The sequence below is a fragment of the Urocitellus parryii genome, chromosome 6, assembly GCF_045843805.1.
Source record: "Urocitellus parryii isolate mUroPar1 chromosome 6, mUroPar1.hap1, whole genome shotgun sequence".
Taxonomy (NCBI): Eukaryota; Metazoa; Chordata; class Mammalia; order Rodentia; family Sciuridae; genus Urocitellus; species Urocitellus parryii.
The window spans coordinates 112110849-112133821 of record NC_135536.1 but is presented as its reverse complement, the minus strand read 5'-3'; the positions used below and the strand labels follow the sequence as shown (position 1 = coordinate 112133821).

Here is a 22973-nt window from a genome sequence, read left to right as displayed (position 1 = left end):
CACATATAGAGCACAATTTTTCATATCTCTGGTTATATACAAAGTATATTCACCATTTGTATCTTCATACATGTACCTAGGGTAATGGTGCCCATCTCATTCCATCCTCTTTTCTACCCTCATGCCCCCTCCCTTCCCCTCTGCCCTATCTAGAGTTCTTCTAATCTTCCCATGCTCCCACTTGCAACCCACTATGAATCAGCCTCCTTATATCAGAGAAAACATTCAGCATTTGGGTTGAGATTGGCTAACTTCACTTAGCATTATATTCTCCAACACCATCCATTTACCTGCAAATGCAATGATTTTATTCTCTTTTATTGCTGATTAATATTCTATTGTGTATGTATGTGTGTGTGTGTATGTATAATGTGAATACTGTGTGTGTGTGCGTATATATACACATACACACACACACATACCACATTTTCTTTATCCACTCATCTACTGAAGGGCATCGAAGTTGGTTCTACAGTTTAGCTACGGTGAATTGTGCTACAATAAACATTGATGTGGCTGTGTCCCTGTAGTATGACGTTTTTAAAACCTTTGGATATAGACCAAGGAGAGGGATAGCTGGGTCAAAAGGTGGTTCCATTCCCAGGTATCCAAGCAATCTCCATATTGCTTTCCATACTGGCTGCACCATTTTGCCTTTTTCCCCACATCCTCACCAACAGTTATTGTTGTTTGTGTTCTTAATAGCTGCCATTCTGACTGGAGTGAGATGAAATCTTAGAGTAGTTTTGATTTGCATTTCTCTAATGCTAGAGATGTTGAACATGTTTTCATATATTTGTTGATTGATGGTATATCACCTTCTGAGAAACGTCTGTTCAGTTCCTTGGCCCATTTATTTTATTTATTTTTTTTTTCTTTTTTATTGGTCGTTCATAACATTACATAGTTCTTAATACATCATATTACACGGTTTGATTCAAGTGGATTATGAACTCCCGCTTTTACCCCGTATACAAATTGCTGTATCACATCAGTTACCCTTCCATTGATTGACATATTGCCTTTCTAGTGTCTGATGTATTCTGCTGTCTGTCCTATTGTCTACTATCCCCCCTCCCCTCCCTTGGCCCATTTATTGATTAGATTATTTTTTGTGTGTGTGTGTGTGTGTTTAGCTTTTTGAGTTCTTTATATACCCTAAAGATTAGTGCTCTATCTGATGTGCAAGGGGTAAAAAGGCAGACTCCTTTTTAATTCTAAGATATAGCATCAAGATTTTCTTAACTGTGGACCAATATTATTTGGGTTCTTCTATTTTAAAGGAAATTAAGAAACAGCAAAAGATAATTTATGAAATATCAGATAATACAATATTGTAAAACATAAATTCTAAATAATTCAAATTACATGAAAAAACTGCTTTTTAACAATAATCGTTTGGGCTCTAAATTTATTTACCTATAAATTGGTTGCACTATTTTGGGCAAGTCAAATCCTCCTCCATGAACTTAATTTTACTTAGAATACAACTGGAACCAACACTAGATGATAGTTCTAATGTTAATATTAGTTGAGATCCCCCTAAATTGTCCTTCTTGTCTGAAAGCTTCAGGCATCTGTTATTCAACCAATGACAAATAACATAATAGGTGAGATAGAAAATGCCAAAATATCCAAATAATTTAAAAAAACTGTCCCATTACCTTTAAAGTCCTTTGAGGAGGACAGAGGTAGAGTGGTTCTGTATATAGTGAACCATAGACTTTTAGAGCTATCGTACAACTAAGTTTGACCCAATAACACAGTAAAAAAAAATAAATAAATAAAGAGAGGGGAAAGTACTCACATAAGCAAGAATGACTGCACAGCAGATATCTGTTGTGCTCATCATTTATGAGAACTAAGAATCCTATATGATCTTGGTGATCATATAGTGTCAACTTTTTAACATGGTCCAAAATCTGATTCTATAAATTAGGGGCTCTCAACTAAGATGAACATAGAGCTATCTTTAGAGCACTCTGATTTATAACTGCTCATTGAATGAGAATGGGAAAGAGGAACATGAGTGAGTAGTTTTTAAAAAGCTCCAGATGTGATTTTGATGTTAGACTAAAAAGTTATTTTGTAGCATGGAAATTCCAAATTTCAAAGTCTTTATGTATTTCATGGACTGATTTTTCATATCCAAAAAGGAATAACATTTCTGATTTTTAATTTGGAAAGTAAGCTACTATAACACTATGCTAATTAATGCCATATATAAATTATAAAAATATGTATTTACCATTATATACCCAATCTTAGTCAACTCTTTCTTATATTTTTAAAGAACAGCAACTTATAAAAGACAACAAATAATTGTCACATGAAATCAACATACAAATGAAATTGAATTCCAAGGTGAAACAAGGCACAGTGGAGTGTGCCTATAGTCCCAGTGACTCGGGAGCCTGAGAAAGGAGACTGTTAAAATTTGAGGCTAGCCTTGGTGACCTAGTGAGATCTTAGTCTCAAAATGAAAAATAAAAAGGGCTTGGAATATAGCTTAGTGATACAACACCCCTGGGTTTAATCCTCAGTACCACTAAAAAAAAAAAAAAAAAAAAGTAATGTGAATACTAACTGTGATGATTAATTTTAGATGTAAATTTGACCAGATTGAGAAATACCTACTGAGCTAATAAGGCATTATTTATGAGTGTATGTGTGAGGAAGTAGCTGGAGAAAACTGCATGTGAGTCCACGGATCAAGTAGTGGTTAGATCTGCCCTCAATATGGGTGGAAACAATCTAATCAGCTGTGCAAAGGGAAGGGTTAAGAATAGGAGCAAAAAGACAGAGGAAAGGCAACTTTCCACCCCCAACCTTCTCCCATCAGAACTCCAGGTCCTCCAGTCTTTGAACTCCAGGGCTTATACCAGCAATGCCCAGGGTTCTCAGGCCTTTAGCCTTGGGTTCTTTGGCCTTAGATTCAGCCACGCTATTGGCTTCCCAATTCTCCAGCTTGCAGACCCATATTGTGGGGCTTCTTAAACTGCATTTTTGTCAGTGCCAATCCCCTTAATAAATCCCTTCTCACTTACCTTTCTCTATATATTGGTTCTCTCTCTAGAGAATCCTAATACACTAACCATCATGCATGTGTTCACCAACTACCTCACCATTACCCTTCTTCCACACATCAGTGGAAATAGTAGCTGACTTTGAGTCTTGCATATCTAAACTTCCACTTAAATGAAATCACATCATAGATTATAACTTCAGCTTTATGTGAACCAAAGTGGTCAGTAATTAGAAAAAAAAATTGAAATAGAAGAGGCAATAGCCAGCCTATGTTAGAATTCAGCCTTAGTTAAGCCACTCAACCTCACATTATTCATAATCTGGCAAATGGGATTAATAGTATATCACAGCACTGTTTTTAAGATTAAATGAGTTAATACATATAAAATGTTTTTAAACACCTAATACTAAATCTATATTAGCTTTTGTGACTAAAGGTGGGAGAATTTTCTGAAATTATTTTAGAATGTTTGCCAATTTATATTTTAAAACAAAACTTTGCCTTTTTCTTTTCATTATAGATCCAACTTTAGTCAATCCTTTTTTCTAAAGATACTTTTAAAGATACTACTAGGATCCTGAATGGATTTAATCTACAGATAAATTTAGAGAACTGACATAACAATATTTAGTCTTCTCACCCATTAATATGACATCTTTCACCATTTATTCAGGTCTTCTTTTACTATTTCTCAGCAGTGTTCCATAGTTTTCAGCATAAAAATCTTGCACATATTTTATGCAGTGCATGCCTAAATATCTCATAATTCTGGACACTATTCTAAATTCCAGTTTTTTGAAATCTAATTTCCAATTATTCATCACCATCAGAAGCAATTCGTTTTTGTATATCAACCATGTATTCCCCAACCTTACTAAACTCATGTATTAGTTCTAGCAGCTTTTTTGGAGATACTTTTGAAATTATTTTTTTTAATAGACAAATAAAGGTGATAATTAGTTGAAACAGGCAATAATTAGCTCATCATTTCTAATCTGTATTTTCTTTTTCTTGCGTCATTGTGCTAGCTGGGATCTCCAAGGCAATGCTGAGAGCTGACATCCTTGCCTTGTTACTCATCTTAAGGGTGAAGCACTCAAATTTTTCACCATTACTATTATCTGTAAGCTTTTGTAAATACTCTTACACCATTCTGCTGAGTTTTACCATGAATGGATGTTGAGTTTAGCCAACTAGCTTCTCTGTATCTACAGAGGTGACTATATGATTTTTCTTTTTTAATTTATTGAGAAGGTAATGTATATTGATAGATTTTCAAATGCTGATTAATATAGTACTCCTGAGATATACTGCATTTGATCACTGTTTATGATCATTTTACATATTAAGACTTACAGTAGTCAAAACATTTATGAAAAAGATCAAGTTGGAGGACTTTACCTGATTTCAAGGCTTAACATTATGCTACAGGAACTAAGATTATGGTTTGCCATAAGGATAGACACACAGGTCAATGGAAAAGAGGAGTCTGAAAATAGATTCATATTTTTGTGGTCAGTTTTTGACAAATGTGTCAAAGTAATTAAATGGGGAAAAATAGTCTTTTCAATAAATATTGTTGGAACAACTGGATACATATATATTATTGGAATAACTGGATATGTATGGGGAAGGGGGAATGACCTTACCTTGCACAATATACAAAAATTAACTCAAATGAATCATGGGAAATCAAAACATGGGAAACCATTTGGGAGTTAAGGTTTTGTTATGTTATTATGCTCTGCAGTGATAACGGTATTTTATTATGTCACCTATAATAAAGCTATAGCTTAGCTATATTTAAAAGTAATCTTGTTTTTAATCCCTGTTGTTACGAGCTACCAGAATTATCATATGAGACTGTATTTAAATTTATACTAAATAATTTTTTGAGAGAGAGAGAGAGAATTTTTTAAAAAATATTTATTGCTTAGTTTTTGGTGAACACAACATCTCTATTTTATTTGTATGTGATGCTGAGGATTGAACCCAGCCCAGGCAAGCACACTATCGCTTGAGCCACATCCCCAGACCCTAAATAATTTTAAATACAATTTAAAATTCAGTTCCTCACTTGTACCAGTCACATTTTAGGTGCTTAATACTCACATATTGCTGGTGATTACCATACAGAATGGTATAGATGTGGAACATTTCCATCACCACAGATTTTTCTATTAGATAGTACTACTGATATTAGATATCTATTAGATGGAGTCATTATAGTTTAAAAATAATTTCTATCCTTCATTAATATCTGAGTATTTTAATTCAGATTTTCAGAATTTTAAGGTTGTAATCAACCAAACATATTAAGCTCAATACTCATTTTATGGACAAGGAAAGAGATGCCTGGACCTGGTTTTTACTCTAGCTCTAGTTTCACTAGTTAATGTCAACAAAAATTTGAAAATCTACTATATGCCAGATACTGTGCTAAGCAAGAAAAATTAAAACAACAATGATGATAATATGGTGATGATGATTAAATTCCTGCCCAAATCAACTCATAGCAGAGTATGAAGGAACTGATAATTTAGACTCAAAGTGAGATTATCTTTAATATGCTCTAATGGAAGCTGTTCAGGAAGCTAACTGAAAGTTAGCTCTCTAGAGGTTTCTTCTAGGATGCCTCCTGGAAAAAGCGAAACATGAAAGATAAAGGTAGCTAGACAAAGTGGGTAGTCGGGACACAAACCTTCAAATTTTTCAAAACTGTCAACTTATATTTCTATCATTACTACCTTAGTTCAAAACTAAAGCACTGGGCGGGGGGGGGGGGGAAGAATTACATATTTGGAATGTAAAGTATGAGAAGAATGCACACAGATGACAATACGAGTGCCAGATCATGGAAAACTGAATGTTATGCTATGAAGTTGGAGTTTTTATTCTGTTGGTGTTAACAAGCCATGGAATGGAAGAGAATGGTAAGATCAGATCTATTTAAATCAAGTTAGGCTGCTACCAGGGGAGAGCTATGAAGAGTCAAGAAAAGAGAGGGACATATCATTTAAGAATAGTTTTTTAAAAAAATAGAGGCAGAATTTAAGGGTTTATTAAATTATGGCAATTATAAGATTAGACAGATTTGAGAAATACTTCAGGTGTCAGTTTAACAGGATTTGATCAGTTCAGTTTCAAATACTTGAATCCAGACAGCCCAGTAGAATGCTTAGGTGAAGGCAGTTAGCTATACAAATAAGATATTCTGTATTTTCTGAGATGAAAATACATTATTTGGGAGCTAGTGCCAGTTTAAGCAATGTGATTGTCTATAGAAATGTTCACAGAAAAGTGGGCCAAAGATGGATCTCAGGGAACACTAACATTTAGGACACCACTCTTAAAAGAATCCACTGAAGGCAAGTGATTAAAAAGAAATGGTCAGAGAAGGACAAGGAGAGAATCCCAAGGAGAAAATGGCTAGTACCAAATGCAACAGAAACATCCAAGATAAAAATCACACTTGGCAATCAGACTAGCACTTGTGACATCTCCAAGATCAGTTTCAGTGGAATCATGCAGGTTAGAAGACCTTAATAAGTTGCAGAAAGGAGGTACAAAGACCAAGTGCAGTCTACCTTTTGAAGAAATTAGGATGAGAACAACAGGAGGAACACAGAGCTCTAACTAGAGAGGAGCTTGTTTTCCTATATTTAAAAGATGAAAGAGACTTGACAGTGCGGGGTGTCAGGAAGAGACTACAGAGAGAGAGTACTGGAAACAGGGCAAAGGGCAGATAAGTGAGAAAGCCAGGTCTTATAAAACTGTTTCTTAGCATCAACACGTGGATGCCTAATCACTTCTCACACACAATATAACAGTGCACTGTGATTTCTCCTCTGCAACCTGATCATTTTAGTATTGTTTTCTACTTCAGTAAATGGCAAGAAAAAGTTACCTGGTGCTTAAGAAGTCTAGAGCTAATCTATGCCCTTCACTTTCTCTTCATTCCCACACATAATCAATACAATTTCTATCCTTCAATACTTCTCAAAACTGTCAACTTGTATTTCCATCATTACTACCATAATTCGAGGTATCGTCATCACTTATGTATACTAATTGCTATAGGTTACTAACTGACCTCACGACATCAGCTTTGCCTCCCATTGATTCAGTTCTCAAAGTAAGGATCAAATTCTTCAAATCTGAACATGTTTCTGTTTAAAATTATTCCTCTGTTTAGAAAATCTTTCATCCTGGCTAGGCATGTAGATCAGTAGTTAGAGCACTTGCCTGGCACACATAAGGTCCTAGGTTTGATCCTCAGTACAACAAAAAAGAAAATCCTTTCATGGTTTTCTATTATCTATCTTTTATCATCTAAATTAATTAACACTTGTCCATTTGTCTGGCCATTCCCCTCTTTTTCTCTATTTCAGCTCCACTGGCCTTTTCTCTTGGCATTTACCTTTTTCATCTCCGTCCTAACTCTCCCTCATCCATACAGTTTTGTTTTAAGCATCACAACACCAGAGAGAAGACTACATTCCCCTGTTGTACCTTTACAGATTTCCCCGTCTATCTTCTTCAAGGCACATGTCACAACTGTAATTCATTAATGACGTGTGTAATCATTTAATGTCTTTCTCACCAGACTGCAAACTTCTAGAGGATACAGATGGTGTTCATCTCGTTTAATGGTATATTCTACTGTGCTTGGAACATAGTGGACCCTTACGTTATTTCCTTTTCTTTATTTTTTAACATGGTGGTCTCACCATGTTGCCCAGGCTGGCCCTGAACTCACAATCGTTCTGCCTCAACCTTCCAGACAGCTGGAATTACAGGCAAGTACACTGTGCCTGCTTCTTATTATAATTTCTGAATTGAGAATAATAAATGAATAAAAGATTAACTTAGGCAGGAAAAGGGAGATTTCCTCCTGACACTGAAGAATAAAGTGAGAATGGGTACAAATGTAGATAACTTGAAAAGTAATTATGGTGGCACTAAGATTAAGGAGAAAGGAGCAATTTAGAGAATTAGAATTCACTTGTTACAGCCCCAATGTTCTTACATTGACAATGTGCTTGGAGAGGGACAAAAGTGTTTGAGTAGAATATAGGTAGTGCTTGAAGTAACTGCTAAAGGTGGAGGGGAAGAGAGAGGAACTTGACCAAGAGCTAATAAAAAGCTGGCTTTGTGATAGTTGGGAAGGAGGCTACATAAAAGTAGAAACCAGAAGACAAAAACTTACTAAACAAAATGATCCCTAAAATGGATTTCTCTGTGAAAATTCTAAATACTATCATGTTCATTTTTTCAAATACATAATAGCTCCTGACTTAACAAATAAAACTGTTTCCAGTAGAATTTTTTTCTTTAATATTTTAGTTGTAGATGGATACAATACTTTTATTTTTAATGTGGTACTGAGGATCAAACCCAATGCCTCACATGTACTAGGCAAGCATTCTACCACTGAGCCACAACTCCAGGCCCCAGTAGAATTTATTTATAAGGTATAGTGAACTTATCTATAAATAATCTGATTCTTCAAAAATATCTGAGATACCTGAAAATATTTTCTTTTTTTGGGGTGGGATAACTGGTAATTGAACCCAGGGGTGCTTTACCACTGAGCTACATACCTGGAACTTTTCTGATTTTTAAATTTTAAGACAGGGTCTCACAAAGTTGCTGAGGCTAGCCTCAAACTTGCAATCCTCCTACCTTAGCCTCTTGAGTTGCAACCACGCCCAGCCTGATATTCTGATATTTTCTTTCTTTCTTTCTTTCTTTCTTTTTTGATACCAGGGATTAAACCCAAAGGTGCTTAACCACTGAGCCACATTTCCAGCCATTTTTATGTTTTGAAACAGGGTCTTGCTGAGGCTGGCTTTGAACTCTCAAGCCTCCTGTATTAGCCTCCTGAGCTGCTGGGATTACAGGGACGTTCCACTGTGCCCTGCTCCAGCTTGACATTTTTATCTGTCAAATTGCTTTAAGCAATATTTTAAGTACATAATTAATTTGTTGGGAAAGTTATTTCTTCAATTTGTTGTCAATTACAATGAATTTTTTACTGTTGGGATTTAAATTAATGTTCCATGTCTTCCCCTGGCCAGTATATAAGATAATATGTAAATAGTCACAAAAAGCTCACTGAATGTTCGAATACTTTCCACATCCAGCAGCATATTCGAGTTGAAAATACAGTTTTTGAATTAAGCAGGTTTTGCTGCTTAATAGTGCTAACAGTGGTTCCTTGCAGAAAATAAAATCCCAGGCACACCTTATCACTCCCCCTCCAGGTGGTGCTATAGCTACAAGTGGAGAAGGGTTAACAGTCTGTGCAAAGACACTTGCCTTATATTTTTATTATTATTATTATTAAATACAACAGTTTTATCTGTCATCTTTCTAGGAATTCTCTTTTCCCACAGGCTCACAGAATTCCATAATGTTTTTCACTAGTTGACAATCTAGCACTGTGAGGCAAGTATGAAGATTGTCAGTGGAATGACCAGTAATAACTTCAGTAAGATTGGGGGTTAGGGAATTCCTCTCTCGAACTTTCCTTCAGCAGAGATATCTATCCCTTTTCTACTTTCAGGATCCCTACTATCTCCTTATCTCTGCCAAAGGACATCCCCCAGATTCCAAAACAGCACTATTATTCTAGATGTCCATCATCTGTCAATAAATATTCCCCTTTGACTCAGGATTATGTCTGACAAGGTCTCACTACAAAACTCCTAGGCTCAAGTGATCCTCTTGCCTCAGCATCCCAAGTAGCTATGGCTACAGGTGCCAGCATACCTGAATAACTGCATTTTTAAAAGGGCCCTTTCAAAATAGAAAAATTCTTCAGCAAACTAAAGGGTATATTGTTATTCAGGGGTAGTGCAATCATTTACTCTGGTATAAAAAAAGGTTAGAGAAAAAAATAAAAGTTATTGTACAAAAGGAGAGGAATGCTGGCCTTACCACATTAAGGTAAGTTGTTCTTAAGTACCAAACTGATAGTGAGCTCCATTACTCAACTCACATCAAGAATCCTTAGATGACAGTTATCTAACCCTACCTGTAAGCACTGAGTCTTTACTCCTAAATTCATCCATGAAGAACCTACTTCACAGAGACTAAAGGAACAACTTAGTTCACCTCATTGGAAAGGCCATGACCTCAAAAATTAAAGCCAGTAAATCCATTTACAGACCTTGCTTACATTCCAAAATTAACATGTTGAAATGAACCATCCAGTAACATATACCTATGAGCCCAGAGTTTGGAAAGGTTTTAAAATATTACAAAACTCTTGTTACACATGAGGAACAAGAAACTCAAGAACAGAGTGACTTGTCCAAAGCCACATAATTGATTACTGGCAGAACCCACTTCACTATTATTGCCATCACCTCACTGTTTCCTTTTACTTCAGTAATACAGGCATAGTCTTTGTATAACTCTGTATATATTTCCTAAATCTAAAATAATTTTATTGAAACTTATGCAGGGATTGTCTTCCCATCTCCTAAAATTCCATAAACATTTTATTTTATGAAGTTGTAGTAAAATATAGATTATAAAATATAATTTGTGATACAAACATTAAAACTACTCTTAGGTCTGGTTTTATAAGCTCACAAAAAAAGGTTCTCAAGTGTTTTTAATCCTTTTCAATAGGCTCTAGTAAAGGAATACATGTTAATATTTCTTAACTTGAGAAAACACTACTCTAACCTTTAACAAAATAGTTTGACTGCATAAATGAAATAAGTTTATCATACGTACTTAAAGCTCTAGAATGATCCGGATTCCTTATTCCCTTTGCTCGTAACCTCTGAAGAAGAACTGTTGAGGACAACTGTTTTACAAGATATACTGCCATGGAATAGGTCTGGAAAAAAAAAAAGATGTAGAAAACAACATATGTAAGTTAAATAATACATCTATTTTAATCCCACAGCAAAAGGGAAAGAAAACTAACACTTCTTAAAATACCTACTATGTGTCAAGCACTGTCTTAGGTGTTTTCAGGAGTAATGATTCATTTAATCCTGATCCAGAAAGCTCAGAGGTGGTCATAAACCTTTCCTTACGGATAAGGAAACTAAAGTATGGAGAAGTAAAGAATCTGCTCTAATTTTATAACTGTCAAGTAACAAACTATATATTCTAAGTAGCAAACCTAGAATTCAAACCCAAGATCTGTCACGCTTCTATATTACCTGACTACCTATACTCAAAGCCAATGACAGAACACTATTAAGGCTAAACACAAACTAAGGCCATTAAAATGTCCAAGATATCATAAATCCCATGTAGTAGGTAATAGGAATATCTAAAATAGTAGCTATTAAAAATTATAAATGAGATTGGCTTTCTATTCTATACCTTTTAACCTCTCTCTATGCCTTCAACTAGCTCTTGAAAAGATTCCACTTGGGCCAAAAAGCACAGAGACTAAAGAAAGTTTGCAAATAGGAGCTACTGGTATGGTAAATTACCACCAGAGATGGTAGCTGGAGAAGGGGACAAAGAATACAGAAGAGCCAAGGCTGAATGAAGGGCACATAGTTAGATAAGAGGAAGAAAAAGAGGACAGAGACTTATGGAATGGAGGAGAGAGATCTAAATAAGAACGATCATTTTCCATTTGGTGCTAGGATCAAGAGGAAGATCAAGAGACTTGAAACGAAGCAAAAGAGAATAATAACTGCTACCATCTCTATTTTATAGCTATACAGTTTTCAAAGCATCTTAACATATACCATGTACTTAAACTGTGCAGAAGGCTATGAGAAATAGGTAGGATAGGGACTATTCTGGGTAAAGGGTTGATGAAACTGCTGAGGCACAAAAAGATTATATAATCTGCTTATGATCATGTAACAGCTTGGTGACAGAGCAGGTACTTGAAACAGAAGAAAAGTTAGGGACCAAACAAGAGACTTAATGATCAAGGGAAATGTCATTCTCTTAATTCTTGGTTTCATACATCCTACTTGCTTTCAACCTCCTAAACTAGTCCAATACATATGCTAGCTTTCATCTCTTAGAAACTAGAGAAAATATTCTATAGTATCCTCTGGAAGGTCAATATTTTATTTAGAATTCAGAAACCTATCTGTGTTCACATACTGCATATTTCCTGCGGGGGGGAATCAAGTGTAAAAAAGCAAATTTGCTTTCATTAGTAAATTTCACAGTATTAATATTGTGAGGAACAAGTAACCTTAAAACTTCTCTAATTTCACAGCATGTAACATACCAATCTAATACAGTACAGATAAGCTTCTTTTTAGCAAAAACCCTTTATTCAGCACTGTGATTTATTTGCTTAGTGCTTCAAATACAATAGAAACTGAAGAAATGCTAATTAACACTGTGAAATTCTGTACTGACAGCTTGAATCTTCAGAACTTGGAATTACCCTAAGGCTTCATATAAATATTTAAGAAGAGATTAAGTAAAAACCACAATAAGAAGTTCAGTGAAAAGGTATGTTCACTCTAGTTGAAACATGTAACCAAATGGAGAAGAATTAAAAAAAAAAAAAGAAAGAAAGAAAAGCTGCAAAAACAATGTTAGTTGTAGGAAATGTCACTTGTACTGACAGTAGGGAATTAATTTTTATATCATATAAAGAGGTTCAGAAGCAAAAATCCCCCCAAACCTAACAGTAGCACAGTACCTCTTCTAGGTAGATATTGTACTGGCCTGTCAACTCCTCCAAGTACTACCTAATTCCAACTATTGATATATAACTGCATTACTCTATTGTTTTTATCTATTGCTTTTTCAAGTTTCTGAAATTGTACAAATTCAAAAGATATTTACTCTATAATTAAAACATAATCTATTCATTACATGCCCTCTATATCAGCATAAGTAATTTCTCTACAAATAATGAAAATTTAATAAACCTTAAAGGCAGTGGTTACTCTGAGGTAGATTAACAAGTTATAATATAGTTCACTTATTTCCTTCAGGCATCATGCTAGTTCTCCCACTTACTTTCTTTGGAAAGACCTATTTATAACATTTGTCAATGGCAACCAATCAAGACAAAATTATCTGCAAAACGGTGTCTACATGAACTGTTAAGAGTTATCTATACAGGTTATTAAAATAGGGATCTAAAAACAATCTAGTTGGTTATCTTCTAGGTTATAGAAAAGATTTAATTTTTCTCGATATTTTATTTCAAAAGAAAGGTTTCAAACTTGTAGACCTCCCAGGCTCTGAGGTTCCAGAGCATTCCATGGCCAGGTAAAGCATCTTCCCCTCTCTAGTGCTGTACCTCAGCAACCACAGTCCCTCGTCTCCTAAAGTTTCAGACCTCTTTAGAGTTTACTACAAGCACCCCCTTTCTTCCTCTATGGGCTATATTTTTCACACAAAACATTTTCAACACCCTCTTCAAAAAGGGACAGGGAAGAAACTCTTTAAGATACACTAAAAATAGAACATTTATAAGGATTCAAACACCTATTGGTGACATGTAAATTAATCAATGGAAATAATATTACCCTGATGTCAAAAAGATTTTTATAAAATTCAAGATCTATTTCTAACAAAGAAGTTCAATCAAAGAGGAATACAGAAATATATCATTGATGATAAATAAGTTCCATCAAACACTAATAGCCATTATGATACTTAATTTTGTAATGGTAGTTAATATTCCTACTAACATAAGGAACAAGTCAAATATGTTCACTATCACCTGTGTTATTTATTTGTTTGTTCATTATTTATTTGTTTGTTCAGTACTGGGGACTGAACTCAGGAACATTCAACCACTGAGCCATATCCCCAGACCTATTTTGCATTTTATTTAGAGACAGGGTCTCACTGAGTTACACAGTGCCTCGCCATTGTTGAGGCTGACTTTGAACTTGAGATCCTCCTGCCTTATCCTCCCAAGCTGCTGGGATTACAGATGTGTGCCACCATGCCTGGCTCTCCTGTGTTATTTAATACTGTTCAAAAAGTTCTAGCTAGTAGAACAAGAAATAATGGTGTTGTATTAGAATTACCACTACTTATGTAATGGTATATCTCAAATTCAAAACTGTCTACCTGGAAATACTAAGAAAGCATCTAAAAATCTAATGGAACTAATATATGAATTTGGGTGTAAGTAAATATTAAAAAATAACTAGCTTTAAAAACAAACAAACAAACAAACAGCCAGGGACACTGGCACATCCCTGTAATCCCTGCAACTTGGAAGGTTATGAGAGGAGAAAGTTTGAGGTCAGCTGAGCAACTTAGTGAGATCTGTTTGAAAACAAAAAATAACAGCAACCAGGGAGATTGCTCGGTGGTACAGTACCCCTGGGTTCAATCCCAGTATCATAAAACAAACAAACAATACTTTAGAAAATGTGATAGGAAAAAAGATCTGTTGACAATAGTAGTAGTAATAATGACTAACAAAGGAATTCACAAAAATATGCAAGATTTATTAACTGAGGAACATAAAAGAGGATTTGAGTAAATGGAAAATAACACAGTTCCTGGAGTGACTATATTACTCATTGTTGTAAATAAAAATTCTCCCTAATTTGATCCATAACTTTAAAGAAATCTCACTCAAATTCTCAGAAAGATGTGAGGTTGAGGTGGAGGAAAGGAAATGTGATAAAAATAATTCACAGTTCATGAGGGGGGAAAAATGTAGGGAAAAAAGAGAGTAACACACAGGAACTTGTCTCATTATCTCTAATAACCTTTCCCACCTTTTCACTCTCTTTAAAGCCCTTATTTTTCTTATTTCAGCTAACTCACACGCACACTTCCTGTCTTACATATGTAAGGGAAGTCATCAATCAGAACTCACGTCTCCTACACTCTACCTGATCTTCCCATTGCCATTAAAGAAGCTCTTTCCAAGCTATTAAGAGCTTTTCCAGTCAAGCAATTCAGTATTGACTATCCCTGTTTCCTTTTGTACACCAAATGTCTTCTCAGAAGAAGTTCCCTACCACCATCTTCTAAACACGTTAAAGACTCTCCCATTAAGACAAATAACACAACCTTACATTTCCCTCCAGCTTACCTTCATTTCTTTCCAAAAATCATACTTCTCCACTGCCTCACCTCCAGCTTATCACAATCTGGTTTATGGCTCACACTAAGGTCATCTTCACATTCCTAATTCAGTGTATTTTTTTTTCACTTCAATATATTTGACCTCTTCACACTTTCTCAGAAATATCAACCATCTCCTTTGTTTCTGAGTCTTTTGTCTTCTCATACCTACCCTCTATCCTGCACCATTCTCTGTCACTGTTTCCCCACATCCTCTGTAGGCTCATTCTTTTTACTCAGTATTAAATGTTATAGTTCCTCAAGGATAGGTCTTAGGCACTCCTCTCTTCCTTCTTGATATATTCATTTAAGCAATATCAATTATCTGTGTACCTCCAATAACCACTAACATGCAGATGAGTCACATATTTTTTCCCCCTCTAGCCCAAACTTATGCCCTTAGTGTATCTGCTCAATTGCCTATTTAGGATACCTTAAAGGCAAATCAAACTCAAAAGCTTCAAAACTGAACTCATTGTTTTCTCTATCTAGTCCTCCAATGCTCCCTCTTCCAAAGCAAAACAAAACAAAATATACCTAAACTCAGTCCTTCTCCCATGTTTCCTCTTCCTCAATGTGTTATCATTCACCTAGTTACCCAAGCCAATAACCAAGAAGTCATCTGTCCTTTCTCTTCATCCATATTTCCAATCTATCACATAGTCCTGCAGATTCTGAAGAAACTTTTCTAGAAAGAAATATGGACCTATAAACATTCTGATTAAAAAGAAAATCCTTGGGTGGGGGTTGTAGCTCAGTGGCAGAGTGCTTGCCTAGCTTGAAGTGAAGATTGGCTTTGATCCTTAGCACCACATAAAAATAAACAAAATAAAGGCATGTTGTCCATCTACAGCTACAAAAGAAAACAACAAAAACAAATTATATCTTAAAAAAGAGAGAAAATCCTTAACTTTACCATTACCTATAAGGTCCTGCATGGTTTAGCCCTCTTCCGGCTCCAGAACCATCTATTATATTGCTCTTTCCTATTCTCTCTGCTTTAGTCACAGTAGATCCTCTTCAGCTTCTTAGAAAAAAATAGGTTCACCCCTGCTACTGGGCTGTTGTGAGGGTGGTTTCCTCTGAACCTTTCACCTAACCGATTGCTACCTTTTTCTTAGCTCTTAGTTTGGTCACCACTTCTTCAGAGAAGCCCTCTCTGACCTCTCTCTGGTTCTTGTTTGTTTGTTTGTTTTTTGGTGGGGCTAGGGATTGAACCCAGGGTCTTGTGCATGCGAGGCAAGAACTCTACCATCTGAACTATATCCCCAGCCCTGACCTCTCTCTAGTTCTAAGAACCCTGAAATAAACCATAAAATAACCAGAGTAAACATTTGATAAATTTTAAATAGAACTGATTTAATGTTATGAATTTTAAAACAATAATTTAAAAACTGCAATTTTCTGAATTGTCCCAGAAAATGAATGCTAGACTAAGAAATAATATACAAGTTGTTCAGAAACATACCCAGGATATATAAAAAATTAAATATACAATAGTGACTTTAGAATCTGCATTTATTTAGTGTTAGAACTGGAAAACTAAAAAATAAAAATTTTTATCACATGACATATGAATTTAAGATGGATTAAATATCTAAAGGCAAAACATGAAAGCTTAAGAGTCTAGAAGTTTAGCTTATTTACATGAGCTTAGAAAAGGCACACAGACTAAGCATCATGGGGAGGGGAAAAGACCACAAAGAGAAAAACTGGTTAAGATTTAGTTCTATGAATGAATTACAATAGATGGGGTAGAGAGAGAAGATGGGAGGGGAGGGGAGGGGGGATAGTAGGGGATAGGAAAAGTAGCAGAATACAACAATTACTAATTGGGCATTATGTAAAAATGTGGATGTGTAACCGACGTGATTCTGCAATCTGCATTTGGGGTAAAATTGGGAGTTCATAACCCACTTGAATCTAATGTATGAAATATGATATGTCATGAGCTTTGTAATGTTGTGAACAACCAATAAAAAAAAAATACAAAAAAAAAAAGATTTAGTTCTATGATAATGACAATCTCCTACACATTAAATAATTATATAAATTAAAACATAAGGCTAAGAAACTGGAAACAAATATTTGCAAAATGAAAAAAAAACAGGTTAATTTGAAATTATATTATAAATGATATTGTAAAATTTGAAATTTTACAATATCATTTATAAGTAATCTCAGGCACACTGAATCACTGAGTCACATCCCTAGCCCTATTTTATATTTTATTTAGAAACAGGATCTCACTGAGTTGCTCAGAGTCTTAGTCTTTGCTGAGGCTGGCTTTGAACTCATGCTCCTCCTGTCTCAGCCTCCCGAGTTGCTGGGATTACAGGTGTGTAGCACAGCGCCCACCAGGCAGGTTAATTCTTAATATAAGTAAAACTCACAAAACAGTAAGAAAAAGAATATTAGAGAAACAGGCATGGATACAATTTTAAACGTAAATAGTTACAAACTTAAAACATGTTCAATCTCAATAATGAAGGAGGATTATCAGATATACTGCACACCTAAAATCCCAGGGACATGGGAGGCTGAGGTGGGAGGATTTCAAATTTGAGGGCAGTCTCAGACACTTGGTGGCTCCAAAAGAGAAAAAAAGGTCTGAAGATATAGTTTAGTGGTAAAGAGACCCTGGGTTCAATTCCTATTGCCTCCAGGAAAAAAAAGAAAAAAGGAAACTAGTTAGAATGGTAATGATGGTAAAGATTTTTTAAAAGATAATAAGTGTTGACAGGCATGCAAATAAATACTAAATGAGAATAAATTTACATATTTTTGGACAATCTGTCAATGTACACAAAATTTTCTAAAAATTCTGCATGCTGACTTACCAATTCCACTTCTGATAATTTACTATAAGAAAACTGTCATGTGTTTGCATGTGATAATTATGAAGTAGCTATTAAATTATAGCTATACTAGATAATAGCTATAGATACTAGGATGGTCTTCAAAAAAAATTTTTTTTTTTACTTGACAATGAATAAATCAATGAATGAAGTGTTCAACAATAGAAACTATGCTATATAATGGCATATTATACTGAAATAAGATGTAGAAATTTAAAATACAAAAGAAAATGTAATTATACAGGAAAACAATTTTGATGAATTGCTGAATGAAAGATCAGGTGATAAAACATTTGGTTCTGCAGGATCCCACTTTTCAAATGGGAATACATTGAAAATTCATTGTTAGACAAAAATCTTTTTGCAACTCATTTTACAATGTCATTTATAAGTAATCTCAGGGAGCCATGGTGAACAACACTTTCTTAAAATACAAAAATCTGGTAAAAACAATTATTCACTTACTCTTCCAATTTCTGCAGTCCATGAAACAACAATGGTGTTTGGTACTGTTGTGGACAATCGGACAAGTGAGGTGATATTAATTGGTCGGCTGGGTCGCTTTGGTTCCACACCATTTTTAGTAGGTGGAAGGTAACCCTAAGAAAGAAATATAGTTTATTTATACTTATTATTCCCACAACCATTTCAACTTTCATTTCTTAAAAACAAAAAGCAAATACCACCAACCAAAAAAATCCTACAAATCATATACTCAAAAATATGAATGTTTTCATTACAAACAGTGAACATTTTTATGAGTTTATTACTATTTCTCTAAACCACCTCAGTAAGCCTAAGAAAAACATTAGTGATAAAAATTCAAAATTTCTCAAATTTACGAATCAGTTTATATCAGTATACAATGAGTATTTTCAAGTGACCAAACAGTTCCCATCCTCCTCCCCTAAGTAAGGAACAGCATTGTTCAAATCTCCATTCTACCACAGATTTACAGTTTAACATAAACATTGTTGAGATTTTATTGAAACAAATTCTCCCTGTCTTCCAACATAACAAAGGTACCATGTCCAACTTCAAATCCTAAACTTTATCTCCATAGCTGTCATAGCTGCTAAGTGTACATAATTGGTACAAGTGTTGCAGCCAGTTGTAAAAAATATACAAAATAAAAATATTTTCCTAATGAAAAACTATAATTAACAACAGCTGTGATTACTTATTTGATAGTTATATTGATAATGTATATTAAAAATAACATTAAGGTTTTAGGACTTACTGGAAGGCTGCACGGTTTTGTATTCACTTTCACACAAAGATTGGGTGGGAAGTGATCTTCTTGTGGACAACTGGTTTCAGATAAACAAAACCTAAACAATAAAGGTTAAGTTTAACTTCCTTTATTAAGGGATAACCTAACTAATATTTTTGTTCAAGACCTAACTTAAAAGATGATCAACTTAAAAACAACAAAAAGGGGAAAACTAAAAACTGGACATTTCACACAATGAAAAAGCACATTTGAACAGCATTAGAATACAGTTGGTGCTAGAACAACAAGATTGAACTGCAGGGGTCTATTATAAGCAGATTCTTATTTTTTTTTACTTTTGGTGTTGTTGGAGATTTTTGATAATCTGAACAAACTCAAAAACTAAGCAGCCTGAAAATGTAAAAATAAATAAATAAATAAATAGTTAGGCATAAGGTATACGTGGATAGCTGAGTATGGTGGCACACTTCTGTAATCCCAGCTATTTGGGAGGCTGAGGCAGGAGATTGCAAGTACAAAGCCAGCCTCAGCAACTTAGCGAGGTCCTAAGCAATTGAGTGAGACCCTGTCCCCCCCCACCAAAAAAGGGGCTAGGGATATGGCTCAGAGGTTAAGTGCCCCTGGTTCAATCCCTGTCCCCTGCCCCCCACCAATTAAAGGGGCCATTTAAATAATTACATGTAAATATTTCATTCTGGGAAACATAGCAAGAGCCTATCTTAAAATAAAATCAAATAAAAAGGGCTGGAGATATAGCTCAATGGCAGTGTGCAAGGCCCTCCTGGTTCAATCCTCAGTACTACCCAAAAATTTAAAAGTTAAAAAAAAAATGTAGGTAATTATCTATTTTATCATTTACTACAATGAAATACAAAGTTAAAATTTATGCACATAAACAGACTTTATACATGGTACCACACTTAGTCAAAGGATAAACACACATGAAGATGCTTAACTACAAATTAACTCTAGTACATTCTATACTACTGTAATAATTTTGTAGGCACTTCCTGTTGCTACTGCAGTGAGCTTAAGTATCTGTTAAAAGGCACTGTGATTAAAAAAAAAAAAAGCCATGCAATGCTAATCTCTGTCCCTGGAATAAATTATCTATGATAGTAAAAGGTGTTAATTGACTGTTTAAGGTTATCAGTAAGGCCCAACACTAATGTCAACAATTATTAAGGGAGTTCAGTTTTCAGGGAGTCAAGTTATATAATTTTTTTTTTTTTTTGGTATTGGGGATGGAATCCAGAGGTGTTAAACTACTGACTGATCCACACCACAGCCCTTTTTTATGTTTTATTTAGAGACATGGCCTCACTAAGTTGCTGAGGCTGGCTCTGAACTTTACAATCTTCCTGTCTCAGCCTCCCAAGCTGCTGGGAGGCTTACATGTGTGCACCACCACACTCAGCTATACAAAGATTTTTGATGGGGGGCGAGGGAAGGCTGGGAGATTGGCTCCATTAGGCTCCCAACCCTAATTATTTATGACTTAATTAAAAATAATTGTCAACTATCAGATTGAGCAATCACAACTATCATGCTGTAGCCGTCTTCATGATAACTGTTGTTTATTTAAGTATGTTCTAAGGCGTGCTAGCTGTTCAGGTATTAACAGATATTAAAAAGAAAAAAGTTCTGTACTTAAATAAAACTAAGAAATTCTGATTCAAAACAATTAAAATTATGTAATATGGAACTTCTTGGTTTTAAATAGGCTCATGTACATTATGGATCTCTAAGAAGATGACAGAAAACATAGTATTTCTGAAATCTGTCCATGAAATGCTTTTTGGTTCTCAGCAGAAAACACTAAAAATGCTGTACCTAGGACCAAGGTCTTATTCTTAGCAATAAGTTCTGTCTACTAAGCCAAAGTATTCCTCTATTTTTTGAGAACTGAAGATGTTGAATAATAACATCATTTATGTTATAGCTACATGAATTTACAATAATATTTCAGGAACTCACTAAAATATTTATATCTAAATTAAATGCATAAGATTTTGGGGAAACCAAGATAGCTATATAATTTATAAATCCCCACTCTATTCATTCATAGATATAAAAATAAATTATTTCTTTGCTATTAAAGACACCTATTAATTATTAATTCCTATTCCCAACATACACCTGAGACTCATTCCACTTTTATAGAATGCTCACAGCACCTTTGATATATGGTAGGGGGAATCCTATCTCTGAAGTCTGAAATATTCATCATTTGCAAACATATTCTATAAATACCTTTGGTATAAATACCTTTAGTATAAAACCTGCCAATCATGGAATCTGGGTGTGGGGTTGGTTCAAAAAATTGGAGAAAGTTTTCTATGTAAAATTTTATGAGCACAAATATATGTTCATTTTTAGGGAAGATAATACATAGCTTCTAACAGATTCTCAAAGTCATTACAGAGCATAAAAAAGTGAAGAATTACTGATATCTACATGATTTTTTAGAAATATACTTAGCAAACAGACATCAAAGCTCACAGAACCATCTCTAACTCTAGCAGGACCTTCCATTACAGGCTAAATTTTTATACTTCAACAGTAAGAGGATGTTAGAGTTTCCAATTACTTCAAAGCATGGTCAATTTAAAACATGAACACTGGCTGTCTGAAGCTATAGGAAAAGAATAATTTATATGAGAACTTGACTCCTATTCCATGAGGTAAAAAGTGAAATCTAAACCACTTCAACAATCTGAAAGGGAAAAAGATAAAAAGGGAATAATAACAGAAAGTTTCAGCTGGGTGTGGGGTATACACCTGTAATCCCAGTGAACTGGGAGGCTGAAGCAAGAGGATTACAAATTCAAGGGGAGTCTCTGTAACTTAATGAGAGCCTATCTCAAAAAACAAAAAATAGCCAGGAGCAGTGGTGTATGCCTGAAATCCCAGCAGCTTGGGAGGCTGAGGCAGGAAGATTTCAAGTTCAAAGCCATCCTCAGCAACTTGGGGGGGGGGGCCTTAAGCAACTTGGTGAGACCCTGTCTCTAAATACAAAATAGGGCGGGGAATGTGGCTCAGTGAGTTCAATCCCCAGTACTCAACCCCCAAAATAAATAAATAAAATTGTAAGAGGCTGGGCATGAGGCTTAGTGGTTTGATACCCCTGGGTTCAATCCTTGGTATGCCCCACCCCAAAAAATACACAAATTAAAATAGACTAGGTGTCTAATAGAGAAAATGTTGACCTTAATTCTGATAAAATTATTTATGTTTTAGACAAACATTTATAATGAGAACAAATAACTTAAATAATACATTGGGGTTACTGGCCTAGCCATAGAGGAGGGGATGAGATGAAGACTATTTTATTAAAACACAATGAATCAAACACACACACACACACACACACACACACACACACACACACACACTGCTGGGTTGCTGGGTTTGTGGCTCAGTAGTAGAGCAATTGCCTAGCATGTGTGAGGCACTGAGTTCGAGTCTTAGCACCACATATAAGCAAATAAATAAATAAAGATCCATCAATAGCTAATAAAAATATTTAAAACACACACACACAAAATCACATAACAGATACCAAATAAAACAAAAAAATTTTATCAAGTTCTGGAGATAAATTTGAATTATCCATTTTTAACTACCATGATTCCCTTGGAGAGGATGTGGAGAAAAGGGAACATTTCTACACCATTGATGGGATTAATTAGGACAACCACTTTGGAAATCGGTATAGAAAACAAAAAAGGAAATCAGTATAGAGGTTCCTCAAAAGATTAGGAATGGAACCGCTACATGACCATTAAATCACTCC

At 34.9% G+C, this 22973-nt stretch overlaps 1 protein-coding gene across 5 annotated transcripts in view; it reads right to left on the bottom strand.

The window, feature by feature from the left end:
* Pias1 (protein inhibitor of activated STAT 1) overlaps positions 1-22973 on the bottom strand; it is a 131419-nt gene that overhangs the window by 24379 nt on the left and 84067 nt on the right. For all 5 annotated transcript variants that reach the window (XM_026408806.2, XM_026408810.2, XM_026408809.2 and 2 more), the window contains exons 5-7: positions 19184-19274; positions 18409-18543; positions 10778-10883 (exon numbers count right to left, since the gene is read on the bottom strand). In XM_026408806.2, the coding sequence (XP_026264591.1) occupies positions 10778-10883; positions 18409-18543; positions 19184-19274 (332 nt within the window). The remainder of the gene's footprint in view (positions 1-10777; positions 10884-18408; positions 18544-19183; positions 19275-22973) is intronic.